Source organism: Oncorhynchus clarkii, chromosome 1 (assembly GCF_045791955.1).
Source record: "Oncorhynchus clarkii lewisi isolate Uvic-CL-2024 chromosome 1, UVic_Ocla_1.0, whole genome shotgun sequence".
Classification (NCBI taxonomy): Eukaryota; Metazoa; Chordata; class Actinopteri; order Salmoniformes; family Salmonidae; genus Oncorhynchus; species Oncorhynchus clarkii.
Genome location: NC_092147.1, coordinates 24,833,472 through 24,851,778, shown reverse-complemented (window position 1 = coordinate 24,851,778; position 18,307 = coordinate 24,833,472). Strand labels below are relative to the sequence as shown.

Sequence of the window (18,307 nt, the reverse complement as noted above, 5' to 3'; positions counted from 1 at the left end):
AATGAAAGCCTGTGGTGACACAGAGAGGATAGGCTGGTGATACTACCTCCTGGTTCAAGTGGATAGTGTACCGCTGCCACCCCCTCACCTGCAAACCCCATCTGGCCCCCATCTGGCCCTGGGTGATAACTGGCATCTCATTTCTGACTAGCCCATTTCATAGTTTCTTAGCAGCCACTGAGACACAGGGAGCCTGACAGCCAATCCATGCCCTTGCTCCCCCATGGTGACGGGAGAATATGCATGCCCTCCAAATGATAATGATATCAAAGCCCCCATGCAGTCTTACATTGTTTATTTTATTTAAATCATCACTGCATGTCTAATAAATCACTGTGTGTGTTTTTTTCTCGTAAAAATAACTCCAAATGTATTTGTAATAATTTATTTCCCTGAGCCTCCTTTTGCCATTGAAATGCTCAGTCTGCTCACGTGGGCGTGTTGATACACATTTAAATATATTTGCATACACAGCCCTGATTAGCGGATAGGATCGTCTAGAGCAGGAGCGTCAAACTCATTCCATGGAGGGCCTAGTGTCTGCAGGTTTTAGACAACCATGTGTGGCGAGTTCCTTACTACTTCAGGCTCCTGAGTGGCACAGCGGTCCAAGACACTGCACCTCAGTGCTAGAGGCTTCACTACAGACCCTAAATTATTAGTGACCTTAATTCATCATGAGGGATGAGCAAAAACACAACAGCCACTTGGCCCTCTGTGGAATGAGTTTGACACCTGTGGTCATCTGTGATCTACCCCGCTTATCCATTCGAAGTAGGAGGATACATATGCAAAAAGGAAGACTAGTCATTGGTCAGAATAATCAGAATTTGATTTCATGCTCTGGGCCAAAAACTCGATCCCACCTGAAAAGACAAATTCCAGGCAAAAAAATCTTACACTAAACGGGCATTATCATCATGTTTACAATTTGATAGTGTTATTTCGACATCGTAGTGTGGAAATATTGTTGGTTTTTTTAAACAGGAGATTGAGTTTTTGACTGCACTGCCCCTTTAACGGTGATAACTGAAACACTGAGGTCTGTCCTCAGGGCCAGGCTGTGCTAGGCTGGGCTATTTGTCAGGGTTGGGCTGGCTGTCTCAGTGAAAGCTGCCATACTGTTGCCATACTGTCTGTTGCTTTGATGGAATGGGCTGTGTCCGTGTGGGAGGATAGTGATGGGGAGGAGGCAGGAAGAAACCTGGGGTTCAGACCATCTCTATTTCTGCTTGAATGCTTTGTGCTGACAAAATATATCCAAATAGATAAGATTTTGTGTGTTTTCCTTGTAACATATCAAGGTACTGTATATCAAAGTGGCAGTAGTTTAGCTTAACCTTTCCTTTCTCTATCGTATTCAAATAGACGAAGCCATTTGGTATGAGCGACCATGTGGTGTATAAACATGATCTTAAACCCACAGTGTCTGAAGAGGGCCAATTGCATTCCATATCTTTCCTCATGTCATTTAGATATTGAGATGAATAGGAATCCTCTCATGTTCGCCAGACACTCAGTGGTCCTGAGAGGGTCTGTGTAGAGTGTATGAACACTTGAGTGGTTTGTTCAGAGTAGTGCCGTCCTTCAGGTCTGGAGAACACAAGACGTCTCTTCAGGGAGCACTGAAGAGTCCCCATTCAAATAGCTGATAGCCTTTCTTGTTAAAGTACCATCCTACCACCAACAATACTTTGCTGTATGAAGTTACACATTATTGTATCTACTTTTCATTGAATGTATGACATTTCTGTCCATTGTCTTCCTCACATGGCCTCACAAGCTTCAAGTGACTGTTAATTAATGTAAGTGATCAAGTACTTTAAAAGTTAAAGCATTAATTTCACCAAGTATGGGTTGTAGTAGCCAAATTGATATTTGTTTACATTTACATTTTAGTCATTTTGCAGATTCTCTTATCCAGAGTGACTTACAGTTAGTGCATTAATCTTAAGATAACCACATATTGCAGGCATAGTAAGTTCACAATAAAGTAGCTATCAGCAAAGTCGGGGGGGGGGGGGGCAAGTGGTAAAATGAATAGTTTATCTGCAAGAACGCAATCCTCAGCCAGATGCATTGTTGGGCTGCCATAACCTTGCATTGTCTAGTTAATGACATACATACAGTGGGGCAAAAAAGTATTTAGTCAGCCACCAATTGTGCAAGTTCTCCCACTTAAAAAGATGAGAGAGGCCTGTAATTTTCATCATAGGTACACTTCAACTATGACAGACAAAATAAGAAAAAAATGTCCAGAAAATTACATTGTAGGATGTTTAATGAATTTATTTGCAAATTATGGTGGAAAATAAGTATTTGGTCAATTACAAAAGTTAATCTCAATACTTTGTTATATACCCTTTTTTTGGAAATGACAGAGGTCAAGCGTTTTCTGTAAGTCTTCACAAGGTTTTCACACACTGTTGCTGTTTTTTTGGCCCATTCCTCCATGCAGACCTCCTCTAGACCAGTGATGTTTTGGGGCTGTTGCTGGGCAACACAGACTCAACTCCCTCCAAAGATTTTCTATGGGGTTGAAATCTGGAGACTGGCTAGGCCACTCCAGGACCTTAAAATGCTTCTTACGAAGCCACTCCTTCGTTGCCCGGATGTTGTGTTTGGGATCATTGTCATGCTGAAAGACCCAGCCACGTTTCATCTTCAATGCCCTTGCTGATGGAAGGAGGTTTTCACTCAAAATCTCATGATACATGGCCCTATTCATTCTTTCCTTTAAACGGATCAGTCGTCCTGGTCCCTTTGCAGAAAAACAGCCCCAAAGCATGATGTTTCCACCCCCATGCTTCACAGTAGGTATGGTGTTCTTTGGATGCAACTCAGCATTCTTTGTCCTCCAAACACAATGAGTTGAGTTTTTACCAAAAAGTTATATTTTGGTTTAATCTGACCATATGACATTCTCCCAATCTTCTTCTGGATCATCCAAATGCTCTCTAGCAAACTTCAGACGGGCCTGGACATGTACTGGCTTAAGCAGGGGGACACGTCTGGCACTGCAGGATTTGAGTCCTTGGCGGCGTAGTGTGTTACTGATAGTAGGCTTTGTGACTTTGGTCCCAGCTCTCTGCAAGTCATTCACTAGGCCCCCCTGTGGTTCTGGGATTTTTGCTCACCGTTCCTGTGATCATTTTGACCCCACGGGGTGAGATCTTGCGTGGAGCCCCAGATCGAGGGAGATTATCAGTGGTCTTGTATGTCTTCCATTTCCTAATAATTGCTCCCACAGTTGATTTCTTCAAACCAAGCTGCTTACCTATTGCAGATTCAGTCTTGCCAGCCTGGTGCAGGTCTACAATTTTGTTTCTGGTGTCCTTTGACAGCTCTTTGGTCTTGGCCATAGTGGAGTTTGGAGTGTGACTGTTTGAGGTTGTGGACAGGTGTCTTTTATACTGATAACAAGTTCAAACAGGTGCCATTAATACAGGTAACGAGTGGAGGACAGAGGAGCCTCTTAAAGAAGAAGTTACAGGTCTGTGAGAGCCAGAAATCTTGCTTGTTTGTAGGTGACCAAATACTTATTTTCCACCATAATTTGCAAATAAATTCATTAAAAATCCCACAATGTGACTTTCATCTTTTTAAGTGGGAGAACTTGCACAATTGGTGGCTGACTAAATATTTTTTTCCCCCACTGTATACTGTCAGCCTAGGCCTTTTCACTTTGTCACAAAGCATGCAACATTGAGGGCCCTTTCTGTATGTTGCACAGTTGCGGCACCCTAGCACGATTCACTTTTTCTTGAAAAATAAGTTGAAATTTAAAAACCTTTTGTTGTTCAGACTAAGGGGAAAAAAATATCTAAACTGAAATGTAGATTTTCCCTTAGAAATTAAAAGAAATGGCTGGGACGAAATTATTCAAAATTCCAAATAATTTGGTTGAAGGCAAGTGATTCTCATTTAAGTGTAATTTATCTCACCTGACCTGTGGTAAGTTGCAGGTGCTTACTGGGTAAAAATAGTCATTTAAACAGTTTTAAATACACTGCTCAAAAAAATAAAGGGAACACTAAAATAACACATCCTAGATCTGAATGAATGAAATATTCTTATTAAATACTTTTTTCTTTACATAGTTGAATGTGCTGACAACAAAATCACAAAAATTATCAATGGAAATCAAATTTATCAACCCATGGAGGTCTGGATTTGGAGTCAAAATTAAAGTGGAAAACCACACTACAGGCTCATCCAACTTTGATGTAAAGTCCTTAAAACAAGTCAAAATGAGGCTCAGTAGTGTGTGTGGCCTCCGCGTGCCTGTATGACCTCCCTACAACGCCTGGGCATGCTCCTGATGAGGTGGCGGATGGTCTCCTGAGGGATCTCCTCCCAGACCTGGACTAAAGCATCCGCCAACTCCTGGACAGTCTGTGGTGCAATGTGGCGTTGGTGGATGGAGCGAGACATGATGTCCCAGATGTGCTCAATTGGATTCAGGTCTGGGGAACGGGCGGGCCAGTCCATAGCATCAATGCTTTCCTCTTGCAGGAACTGCTGACACACTCCAGCCACATTTGTCTTGCATTAGGAAGAACCCAGGGCCAACCGCACCAGCATATGGTCTCACAAGGGGTCTGAGGATCTCATCTCGGTACCTAATGGCAGTCAGGCTACCTCTGGCGAGCACATGGAGGGCTGTGCGGCGCCCCAAAGAAATGCCACCCCACACCATGACTGACCCACCGCCAAACCGGTCATGCTGGAGGATGTTGCAGGCAGCAGAATGTTCTCCACGGCGTCTCCAGACTCTGTCACGTCTGTCACGTGCTCAGTGTGAACCTGCTTTCATCTGTGAAGAGCACAGGGCGCCAGTGGCGAATTTGCCAATCTTGGTGTTCTCTAGCAAATGCCAAACGTCCTGCACGGTGTTGGGCTGTAAGCACAACCCCCAGCTGTGGACGTCGGGCCCTCATACCACCCTCATGGAGTCTGTTTCTGACCGTTTGAGCAGACACATACACATTTGTGGCCTGCTGGAGTTCATTTTGCAGGATTCTGGCAGTGCCCCTCCTGCTCTTCCTTGCACAAAGACGGAGGTAGCGGTCCTGCTGCTGGGTTGTTGCCCTCCTACGGCCTCCTCCACGTCTCCTCCACGTCTCGTGTACTGGCCTGTCTCCTGGTAGCGCCTCCATGCTCTGGACACTACGCTGACAGACACAGCAAACCTTCTTGCCACAGCTCGCATTGATCTGCTCTACCTGAGCCACTTGTGTGGGTTGTAGACTCCGTCTCATGCTAAAACTAGAGTGAAAACACTGCCAGCATTCAAAAGTGACCAAAACATCAGCCAGGAAGCATAGGAACTGAGAAGTGGTCTGTGGTCCCCACCTGCAGAACCTCTCCTTTATTGGGGGTGTCTTGCTAATTGCCTATAATTTCCACCTGTTATCTATTCCATTTGCACAACAGCATGTGACATTTATTGTCAATCAGTGCTGCTTCCTAAGTGGACAGTTTGATTTCACAGAAGTGTGATTGACTTGGAGTTACATTGTGTTGTTTAAGTGGTCCCTTTATTGAGGAGCAGTTTTGAGCAGTGTATATCATACCGCAACTGTAGCCTTTTGTCATGTCAAGCATTGGGTCAGGTGGTGCTAGCTCATTTAGCTTCGTGTTTAGTTAATGTAGTAGTGGTTGTTATTGCATGCCTTTGAATCCTAGCTGATCCTTTCTATCTGAAATACAAAATGTAACCGTTTCTCTGAAAGTGTACTAGAAAAAAACATTGGAACTTTTTTCATACTTACTTTACATACTGCGTGCCTAGAAGGTGTTAAGGCTGAATCTTTAACTGAAACTGTATACAAAAAAAAGGGTTGTTGTCCATTCAATAATGACATCACTCTGAAGTGAAGCACCCACTGAGCACTTTTACTGTACATGGTGGCAAACTGTAGTTGGCGACAAGCTGTTGTCACTAGAGGACTGGTTGTATAAGGTTATAATTGACTGTGGAACTTGTTTTTTGTGTGACCATCTTTTCCCGTGAAGTTAAGAGTTGGCAGTAGTGTGTACATCATTTTCTCTGTGGGTTCAAGGTGCAAACAAAGTTATTTACATTGCCTTCATTGTATATGTGCAAAGCAACCTGCATAGCAACACAAGTCTGTTATAGCTGTCAGCCAGGTTGTTATGTTCAAGTTTGGTTGAAAAGTATTGATGTTATTTCACTGTCTAGGTTAATGCAATGATTAGAGTCCATTTTACTGTTATAGTTATATCAACTAATAAAAGCAGAGCTGGTTTTCTGTGCCACATGTTCAGCTGAAGTGTATCTATGGGAACAGCTTGAGCTGGATCTCTTCAAATTTAATAATGATGCAGGTAAGCTCATTACCTTCCTTGGCCCATGTATGTAAGATGTAGGAGGAGTGTGTGTGTGTGTGTGTGTGTGAGGATATTTTCTCAAAATACTGCTAGCATGCTAATTACCCACATACGAATAAGAGCATGCACAGTTCAAATAAATTAACCTTTCAAAAGTATCAAACCTAAGTGGAAAAATTATGAGAAAAGTTGCAGCATAGGATTTTTCTTTGGGGGCTTTTCAGTTGATTTTGTGAAGTCAGGTCAGATGATGCCAGCAGGCAGAATGGGAGAGAGAACACTACTGTCTGTAGAAAGACATGTACCTTTGAGCGTTAGAATCTTGGCTGTGATGGCAAGGCTCCTTAAGGGAATAGTGTTGTCTCGCCAGGGACTAAAGTGACATGCCACTGTGTGTTTGTTGTCAGCTCAATCTACGGGGCCACAGAAACGTGGCACAAAGCACTTTCCATTAAGATGAACAGTTGCTCTGCTGTATTCTGTGTTCTCTCCCTGCATGGCTGTATCTCTGTCAGACCAACCAAATCAAACCACATTTATATTCATAAGCCATTATGTCTGACGGTCGGGAATCTCTGCACTTTTATCTCTCTTCTCTGCAGTCTGTCAGAGGAAGGGGGGGCTGCCGCCGAGAAGGATGGGTTGAGGTGTAAAAAGATGTGTATGATGGACGTGTGATGGTACAATTTATATCACTGTGAGAAGAGAGAGAGGTGGAGATAGAGAGATGTTCATTCTCCTCTTCACTCCACTTAACATTAGTGCAGGCTGAGAGGAAAGCCAGGGACTGACAGACAGACAGTGTAGACACCACTCATTGACAGCACATAGAGAGGACATCTCAACTGAAATAAAGCCAGGGTCGCTGCCTTCCAACAGGCTCATAGTGCCAGGTGGCATTGCATGATGAATGAAGGGAGGAATGGGTTTTTTCCAAAATGGTGTTAATGAGGTTTGATATTTACCCCCTGCTCCAATTATACAGCCAGATTAGATCAATATGCATGCATTGTCAGAAACAAATGGTGAGTGCACGGAGAGATAAGACAGGACATTTTTACAGTTAACAAGCAGTATGTGTTGTTGCGATGGCCCTTTTTTTCAGACACACACATAACCACACACACACACGTTGTAAAAGCACACATACCCAGGAGAGCCTGAGTTGGTGGTTATTTCCCCCATTCTCTCACACCGCTGGTTGCTTTGTACACTCAGTGGTATTGGGGTCTTATCAGTAGCAGGGCAGGGCTAAGTGGCAACAGCCCAGAGATTGAATACATTCATCTGACAGCATGGCTGAGATGGGAGACTGAGGTCTGGTTTGTCGCTATAGCAGCTTGTTAATCAGTGTGTGGTGTAAGAGAGCAGACATAGAACAGGATGTCATGGTGCTCAGCAACCTATCATGTTCTCTTCCATTGAGGATCCCGTTTGAGGTTTAACATCAGGACAGGGTCTCTCTCTCTCTCTCTCTCTGTGTGTGTGTGTGTATTTGTCTCTCTCTCTCTATCTCTCAATTCAATTCAATTTAAGGGCTTTATTGGCATGGGAAACATACGTTAACATTGCCAAAGCAAGTGAAGTAGATAATAAACAGAAGTGAAATAAACAATAACAATTTACAGTAAACATTACACTCACAAAAGTTCCAAAATAACACTTAAAATGTCATATTATGTGAAAATAGTAAAAGCGCAAAAGGGAAAATAAATAACATAAATATGGGTTGTATTCTAGTGGCATCCGGTCACAAATCTTGCTGCTGTGATGGCACACTAGTATTTCGCCCAATAGATATGGGAGTTTATCAAAATTGGGTTTGTTTTCGAATTCTTTGTGGATCTGTGTAATCTGAGGGAAATATGTCTCTCTAATATGATCATACATTTGGCAGGAGGTTAGGAAGTGCAGCTCGGTTTCCACCTCATTTTGTGGGCAGTGTGCACATAGCCTGTCTTCTTGAGAGCCAGCTATGCCTATGGCGGCCTTGCTCAATAGCAAGGCTATGCTCACTGGGTCTGTACATAGTCAAAGCTTTGTTAATTATTTCCTATGTTTCAAGTAATTATCTTTTATTTTTCTCATTATTTGGTTGGGTCTAATTGTGTTGCTGTCCTGGAGCTCTGTGGGTCTGTTTGTGTTTGTGAAGGGAGTTCCAGGACCAGCCTGCTTAGGGGGATCTTCTCCATGTTAATTTCTCTGTAGGTGATGGCTTTGCTATTGAGGATTTGGGAATCATTTATTTTTAGGTGGTTGTAGAATTTAACGTCCCTTTTCTGGATTTTGATAATTAGCTGGTAACGGCCTCATTCTGCTCTGCATGCATTATTTGGTGTTTTACGTTGAACGTTGAGGATATTTTTACAGAATTCTGCATGCAGAGTCTCAATTTGGTGCTTGTTCCATTTTGTGAATTCTTGGTTGCTGAGCGGACCCCAGACCTCACAACCATAAAGGGAAATGGGTTCCATGACTGATTCAAGTATTTTTAGCCAGATCCTAATTGGTATGTCAAATTGTATGTACCTTTTGATGGCATAGAAGTCCTTCTTACCTTGTCTCTCAGATCGTTCACAGCTTTGTGGAAGTTTCCTGTGGCGCTGATGTTTAGGCCGAGGTATGTATAGTTTTTTGTATGTTCTAGGGCAACGGTGTCTAGATGGAATTTGTATTTGTGGATCTGGCAACAGGACCTTTTTTGGAAAGCCATTATTTTGGTTTTACTGAGGTTACTGTCCGGGCCCAGGTCTGACAGAATCTGTGCAGCAGATCTAGGTGCTGCTGTAGGCCCAACCCTCCTTGGTTGGGGACAGAAGCTCCAGATTCTCAGCAAACAGTAGACATTTGACTTCAGGTTCTATTAGGGTGAGGCCGGGGGCTGCAGACTGTTTTAGTGCCCTCACCAATTCGTTGATATATATGTTGAAGAGGGTGGGGCTTAAGCTGCATCCCTGTCTCACCCCATGGCCTTGTGGAAAGAAATGTGTGTGTTTTTTGCCAATTTTAACCGCACACTTGTTGTTTGTGTACATGGATTTTATAATGTTGCTATTTTTACCCCAACACCACTGTTCATGAGAACACTTTGCATTTGTTTTGCTTTGTTTGTTTGTCAAATAAGGTGTGCAGGGTGAATACATGGTCTGTCATACGGTAAAAAGCCAATTTGACATTTGCTTAGTACATTGTCTTCATTGTGGTGGAAATGTACAAGTCTGCTGTTAATGATATTGTAGAGCATTTTCCCAAGGTTGCTGTTGACGCATATCCCACGGTAGTTATTGGGGTCAAATTTGTCTCCAATTTTGTGAATTGGGGTGATCAATCCTTGGTTCCAAATATTGGGGAAACTTTCGGAGCTAAGGATCTTGTTAAAGAGTTTAAGTATAGCCAATTTTAATTTGTGGTCTGTATATTTTATAATTTCTTTGAGGATACCATCAATCCAACAGGCCTTTTTTTGTGTTGAACGGTTTGTATTTGTCATGTAATTCATTCAATGTAATTGGAGAATCCAGTGGGTTCTGGTAGTCTTTAATAGTTGATTCTAAGATTTGTATTTGATCATGTTTTTGCTGTTTGTTCTTTGTTATAGGGCCAAAAAGATTGGAGAAGTGGTTTTCCCATACATCTCCGTTTTGGATAGATATCTCTTTGTGTGGTTGTTTGTTTACTGTTTTCCCAGAAGTGGTTAGATTCTATCGATTCTTCAATTACATTGAGCTGATTTCTGTTATGCTGTTCCTTCTATTTTCATAGTGTATTTCTGTATTGTTTTAGTGATTCACCATAGTGAAGGCAAAGGTTCATGTTTTTGGATGGATTTTTTTTATTTTTGAGATATATATGTATATTTTTATACCAGACAAAATGGTGCCTCCTACTGGCCCTCCAACACCACTTCTAGCAGCATCTGGTCTCCCATCCAGAGACTGACCAGGACCAACGCTGCTTAGCTTCTTAAGCAAGACAGCAGTGGGATGCAGGGTGGTTTGCTGCTGGTTTTTCAATTTATTTCTTAGGTTTTTGCATTCTTCATCAAACCATTTGTCATTGTTAATTTTCTTCGGTTTTCTATTTGAAATTTTTAGATTCAGATCTCTCTCTCTAAGTATTTGCCTCTCTCTCTCTCTGTGTATTTGTCTCTCACTCTGTGTTTATTTTCTTTCTTTCTCTTTCTCTCCTTCAGAAGAACATTTTGTTACCTTCCTCATTAGCCTAAATGACTGCGTTGTTTAAAGTGTGTTTTTGAAAATGGTTCTTGACAAAAATCTATGTTTTTGCTCACGGTGTTGGGAGATCGAGTGGTAATCTATGACACAATACCATCCTGACAGAATACACTGTGATCTGGGATACAACACTTTCCTTTAACAGAGTGTTCTGTGTTTGAAATGTTAGGCTGTAAGCTGTGATACAGTAATGGTCCTAACAGAGAGAGAGGGAATTGTTGTTGGCTGGATGCAGTAATGCTTCTAGAGTGTTTCGCTTCACAATGCACCATGCAACAGTGTCTGCCAAGCAGAATACATTTCTGATATAAATCTAATTAAGGGCTGCTACAACAACAGGGTCCTTTGTATGTGTGTGCTTGCATGCATATGTCTGTATCTCTTTCTTTCCACACAAACTTTAAATTCAGGTGATGTGAGCTATGGAAAGCCTCAGTACAGCCCTCAGACTTCTTAACCTGGCATTCACAGACAGATAGGGAGTCTGTGTCTCAAATGCAGCCGATGGACCCTTGTCAAAAGTAGTGCACTATAAAGGGAATATGGTGCCATGTGGGACACAACCAGTATTAGTGTCCCCTGGCCGCATGTTCTCTCTGAGTCAGATCATTCCCAAGAGAGGTGAACATCACCACGCCCCACCCCATCCCTTTGGGGCTGAAAGAGGACAGCCTTGATACTGTGTTGAAGAGGGATGATAGCAGGGTCTGGTCAGATGGGCCTGGTCAAGCCTAAAATAAACACTCCATCCACACCAACTAGCCTGTGAGATTGGCCTGGATGATGCCTTTGAAAGGAGACAATCTCTGGAACTAGGGGACAGAGAACTGCTGACTGCTGATTGAAACCAACCTCTCATTGCTTGGAAGAGAGATAGAAGTCAAAGAGAGAGAGAAAGAGAGAGAGAGCGAGAGACAGGTCATGAGCAGATGAGCTCCTGCATGTTTCAGCATGTTCTTAAAAATATAGAGATTTAGAGTTAGATAAACTTTGATTTTTTTGACAGGGACATATACAGAATGCTACACTCTACAACATAACCTTCACTCAAAATCAAAACTCCAAACCTACAACCTGATTTTGGATGGGATTACTGAATCACCTGGAAGGTTTACAACTACCAAAGATTATTATTCCAAAGCTATACAGCAAATGCTCTGGTAAACAACATTAACCTGAAAACACCATCCAACCTGGAACTGAGTGAGTAATGTTTAGTCTGAAGTTATATTTTATTTCCAAAAGCCAAGAAGAAAAATACATTACATGACTATATAAGGACTGAATGCCAAATTAAGGCTGCCACGCTTGATACAACTTCAATTAGCACTGATGTGTCAAGTGAGAGGTGTCAAAGCCCTTTAGCCCAACAATGGCAGGAGAGTCACACAGTCTACTCCAACCTAATGGAGAGGCTTTAGAAGCTGCCTTCCGCTGGTAATAGATCATTAAAATACAGTGCCCTGTGTATGTAAAGAATAATAAGACAAGAAATGAGTACAAAATGAAGCTTCTTATGAAAAATCAAGAGACACTTTTTGCTGACTATTATAAAAATGGGAACATCAGCAACCTCATCTTCCACACAGACCATCCCCTGGCATGGCACAGTGCTATGTCAACACACTACCCCTCTGTTAAGAGGGAGGGTGTTACTGATGGGTGGAATTTCAAGATACTTGACAACGAGGACTCGGAGTCAGCTAATATACATTTCTATAGGTCTTCAACAGTATTGGTACAGGGCAACCCCAAACAGTTTCAGCTGGACTTCCACCTAATCAAAGAATTAGCTCAGCATGAGAAGCTCTCCCTTGAGAAAGATACCCCCACCCCGAGCAGGTCAGACCAGACCTATTCATTATATAACCCCACAGACGAGCAACCCCAAGCAAAAAGTCAAACTCTCAGCACATAGTTCTATTCCCTCATTGAAATGAAGGATACATTTACCCAGCTGGAGGTAAGGCAGGTGGAGCTGGAACAGCAGGTGATTACTTTCCAGTCAGCACAGACCCAGACAACAGTCCAGCCCAACACCCCCTTAACCAGACCCGGAGTGCTGGAGGTGGAGAGAGACATATCTGCACTCTAGACTGTGGTGAGACAACTTTAACATGATAAAAAGCATGAGCTGGAGAAGAACAGAGCACTAGAGGAGAGGATCAGTGTGGATGGCATGTGTGTGACAGAGAACAACCTGCTAGAGAGGTGGCCACCCATGCAGAGAAGCCAACAGAAGAGCTCACCTCTGCTCCCAACAATAGTCTTGACACCACAGCAGAACAGTCCACCCTAGAGCCTGACCATAGCCTCAACATCACAGCGGGACAGACAAATGAAGAACCCCAAGCACTGGGGATTTCACCCCCTCTGAGCACCCCCCCTGTCAGCCCCCCCCCCCCCCCCCCCACCACACACACACACACCCACTGAGGACATACACATGACACAGATTGTACTCCTTATGGACTCAAACAGGAAATATATACAATTTTTAAAGAAATCCCAAACACAATGTGTCTAAACTCTGGGGTCCAAACACCCAGCGTGCCCTAGAACTTTTGTCTGAGGACCAACTAGGTTCACCTAGCCACATAATAATACACACAGGCACAAACGACCTGAGAGCCCAGCAGGAAAGGGTGGCCACAGCATTCAAGGGAGTGATAGAAAAAGCTTCTTCTACAGTGGGTAAACAGCGGGTAAACGCAAGTATTTCCCGTGAATGTGTTTACCTGGCCCACCACTCCACCCTGGACTTGAACAGCCTTTATGACAAGGTCCACCTATACAAGGCAGCAGTGCCCACCTTCGCCTGGACCCTAAAGGACATCGCTCTTTAACGCAGCCCCAACACTTCACACAGAAGAATAGATCAATAGACACCCCGCCCAGACCAGCGAGACACTCTCCCAGACCTGCGGGGATCGTAAAATCGTAAATATAGACATAGTCATCCTACAAGAAACATGGTATAGAGGAGACGGACCCACTGGTTGCCCTCTAGGTTACAGAGAGCTGATAGTCCCATCCACCAAACTACCAGGTGTGAAACAGGGAAGGGACTCAGGGGGTATGCTAATTTGGTATAGAGCAGACCTAACCCACTCCATTAAATTAGTCAAAACAGGAACATTTTACATTTGGCTAGAAATTCAAAAGGAAATTATCTTAACAGAGAAAAATGTCCTCCTGTGTGCTACCTATATCCCCCCACAAGAATCCCCATACTTTAATGAAGACAGCTTTTCCATCCTGGAGGAGGAAATCAATCATTTCCAGGCCCAGTGACATGTACTAGTCTGTGGCGACCTAAATTCCAGAACCGGACAAGAACCTGACACCCTCAGCACAAAGGGGGACAAACACCTGCCTGGAGGTGACAGCATTCCCTCCCCCATATGCCCCCCTAGGCACCACTATGACAACATGACCAACAAAAATGGGTCTCAACTACAGCAGCTCTGTCGCCCGCGGTGTTTGTACATAGTCAATGGTAGGCTTTGAGGGGACTCCTATGGTAGGTACACCTATAGCTCATCTCTTGGCAGTAGTACTCTGGACTACTTTATCACTGACCTCAACCCAGAGTCTCTCAGAGTGTTCACAGTCAGCCCACTGACACCTCTATCAGATCACAGCAAAATCACAGCCTACTTGAACAGAGCAATAGTCAATCATGAGGCATCAAAGCCAAATGAACTGAGTAATATTAAGAAATGCTATAGCTGGAAAGAATGTAGTGTGGAAACCTACCACAAAAAAACAATAAGGCAACAACAAATTCAATCCCTTTTAAACAACTTCCTGGACAAAACGTTCCACTGTAATAGTGAAGGTGTAAACCTAGCAGTAGAAATATTAGAAGTATATTTGACCTCTCAGCTTCCCTATCAAATCTACACATTTCAAGCAGAAAACTGCAGAAAATTAACAACAATGACAAATGGTTTGATAACATTGAGAAGCCTGTCCAACCATAAACATAGACACCCAGAAAACAAGGAACAGCAAGTTCCAAAAAAGGTCCAGTCGTCAGGACCACAAACACAAATTCCATCTAGACACTGTTGCCATAGAGCACACAAAAAACTATACATACCTCGGCCTAAACATCAGCGCCATAGGTAACTTCCACAAAGCTGTGAACGATCTGAGAGACAAGGCAAGGGCATTCTATGCAATCAAAAGGAAAATAAAATTTCGACATACCAATTAGGATCTGGTTAAAAATACTTGAATCAGTTATAGAACCCATTGCCATTTATGGTTATGAGATCTGTGGTCCACTCATCAACCAACATTTCACAAAATGGGACAAGCACCACATTGAGACTCTGCATGCAGAATTCTGAAAAATATCCTCAGTGTACAACGTAAAATACCAAATAATGCATCCAGAGCAGAATTAGGCCGATACCCGCTAATTATCAAAATCCAGAAAAGAGACGTTAAATTCTACAACCACCTAAAAGGATGTAATTCCTAAACCTTTACAAAGCCATCACCTACAGAGAGATTATTAACCTGGAGAAGAGTCCTCTAAGCAAGCTGGTCCTGGGGGCTCTGTTCACAAACAGAAACAGACCCCACAGAGCCCAAGGACAGCAACACAATCAGACTCAACCAAATCATGAGAAAACAAAAAGATAATTACTTGACACATTGGAAAGAATTAACAAAAAAACAGAGCATACTAGAATGCTATTTGGCCCTAAACAGCGAGTACGCAGTGGCAGAATACCTGACCACTGTGACTGACCAAAAACTTAAGGAAAGCTTTGACTATGTACAGACTCAGTGAGCATAGCCTTGCTATTGAGCAAGGGTGCCGTAGGCAGACCTGGTTCTCAAGAGAAGACAGGCTATGTGCACACTGCCCACAAAATGAGGTGGAAACTGAGCTGCACTTCCTAACCTCCTGCCAAATGTATGACCATATTAGAGAGACATATTTCCCTCAGATTACACAGATCCACAAAGAATTCGAAAACAAACCCGATTTTGATAAACTCCCATATCTACTGGGTGAAATACCACAGTGTGCCATCACAGCAGCAAGATTTGTGACCTGTTGCCACAAGAAAAGGGCAACCAGTAAACAACCAACAAACAACATGTAAATACAGCCCATATTTATGTTCATTTATTTTCCCTTTCGTACTTTAACCATCTGCAAGTCATTACAACACATAATACAACATTTGTAATGTCTTCTCTGAGTGTAATGTTTACTGTTAATTTTTATTGTTTAATTCACTTTTGTATAGTATCTACTTCACTTGCTTAGACAATGTTAACATATGTTTCCCATGCCAATAAAGCCTGTTGAATTGAATTGAAGAGAGAGAGAGAGAGAGAGAGAGAGAGAGAGAGAGAGAGAGAGAAAGTCAAGAGTGAGTGAATGAGACAGAGAGCAGGGAGGGTATGAGAAGCAATCTCTCAAGTAAAGAGGGGGAGGTGTTAGAGAGAGCAGTTTGGGTTGCTCTTCTAGTCAAAGCCTGAGTTAAATTGTTCCAGCATTCTTTAATTTGAGGATGGTGTAGATTAAGCCAAAAAAGGGATCTTCTCTCCCCTTTCTTTTTAATCCTGGACAACCCACATGAGAAGCACAATTATTGAGTAATACTGTCAAAACAGACATTATCTTGCAGCCGCCGTGCGCGTACTTGCGTGCATGTGTTTGGGCTTGTGTGTGTGTGTGTGTGTGTGTGTGTGTGTGTGTGTGTGTGTGTGTGTGTGTGTGTGTGTGTGTGTGTGTGTGTGTGTGTGTGTGTGTGTGTGTGTGTACATGTGTGTGTGAAGGGATGGGATGGAAGTGTTGGGAATGAAGGACAGAGAGACGAGTTTGACACTGGATTCATGTTCAACTGAATAGCTTTCGAGAAATGTGAATAATGCGAGGGAGAGAACATGGTGTGTTTAATAGCCTCTAAATGTAAGTCACTTCAAGTGGAGCGTGATTCACACTGGGTAACCTACCTTGAACAAAACAACATACACTATCCCTCACTTGTCAGCGCCAAGTCCACTGACGTGATGAAGAATACAAAAACCTTATTTTAAACCTAACTGACACATTTCCAGATGCCCTTGTATGTGCTGACTAATAGTGTACCTCTGTCCCTCCAGTTCCAGACCACTGAATAGAAACCAGCTGTCTATATGTCAGTTGACCAGTCTTGTCCCTCTGTCTCTCTCTGTTCCTCAAGTTCCAGGCCAATGTGGATGAGGGCTCCACAGGGGTGGTGGTCAACCTGACTGTGGACGACAGAGATGACCCTGCGACGGGGGCGTGGCGAGCCATCTACTCCATCATCAAAGGTGACCCCACCCAGAGCTTTGAGATCCAAACCAACCCTGACAACAATGAGGGCATGCTTTCCCTCATTAAGGTAACCACAGGGCCCGAAAGTTCTCAATTATCTCTCTCAAATATCTCTCTCAATTATCTCTCAAATGTCTCTCTTAATTATCTTTCTCAAATATCTCTCATCTCTCTTGTTCATGGAATAACTAATAAAGGTGTGTTTTTGGTGTCACTGTAACAGACAGGTTGGATGGTGATATTATATACGGCACGATTTGGCCAATTCACTGGAGATATGAACATACAGCTTGCACAGTAAAGAACCTGTAGCACCAACAGTTTTTATTGCTCTCATTATTCCAATAAATGTATGTTATCATGCAATATAGCAATACAGGATACAGAAATACAGGATATTTGTAACCTTGGTAACGTTGTATGTTTCACTCTAGTACACTGCAGTTTGCCCCTTTACTCTCATGTGTAATTTTCTCCTACACTATTGACATACTATAAGAGAAACCTGTTACACACTGAGAGTCCAAAACGTTAGGAACACTTGCTCTTTCCATAGCATAGACTGACCAGCTATGATCCCTTACTGATGTCACTTGTTAAATGCACTTCAATCAGTGGTGAAGAAACAGGTTAAATTAGGATTTTTAAGACTTGAGACAATTGAGACATGGATTGTGCATTCAGAGGGTGAATTGAAACATGGATTGTGCATTCAGAGGGTGAATGGGCAAGATAAAATATGTAAGTGCATTTGAACGGGGTATGGTAGTAGGTGACAGGGTCACCAGTTTGAGTGGGGCAAGAACTGCAACGCTGCTGGGTTTTTCACGCACAACAGTTTCCTATGTGTATCAAGGACATCCAGGCAACTTGACACAACTGTGGGAAGCATTGGCGTCAACATAGGCCAGCATCTCTGTGGAACAATTCGACACCTTGCAGAGTCCATGAGGCTGTTTGAAGGGCAAAAGGGGGTGCAACTCAATATTAGGAAGGTTTTCCTAATGTTCTGTCCACTCAGTGTGGAAGTGACATGTTAACTACATGATTAACACTCTCATCTCCTCCCCTCCTGTTTCCTCCCCTCTCCACTCCTCATCCTCCTCCAGCCTCTAGACTACGAGAGCTTAGTGTTCCACACGCTGCTGATCAAGGTGGAGAACGAGGACCCCCTGGTGCCAGATGTGGGCTACGGCTCCAGTTCTACAGCCACCGTACACATCACCATCCTGGACGTCAACGAAGGACCAGTCTTCTTCCCCGACCCCCTTCAGGTCACCAAGATGGAGAACGTACCCCTGGGAAGCTTTGTGGCCTTACTCAACGCCACCGACCCAGACGTCCTCCAATCACAGAGCATCAGGTGAGTGATGAGGTCATCAAGCTG

General features: G+C 43.1%; 1 protein-coding gene across 1 annotated transcript in view; it reads left to right on the top strand.

Moving 5' to 3' along the window:
- Positions 1–18,307, top strand: part of LOC139415873 (cadherin-13-like) — a 345,399-nt gene that overhangs the window by 221,840 nt on the left and 105,252 nt on the right. Inside the window, exons 5-6 of the mRNA XM_071164006.1 lie at positions 16,805–16,987; positions 18,030–18,283. Coding sequence (XP_071020107.1) covers positions 16,805–16,987; positions 18,030–18,283 — 437 coding nt within the window. The remainder of the gene's footprint in view (positions 1–16,804; positions 16,988–18,029; positions 18,284–18,307) is intronic.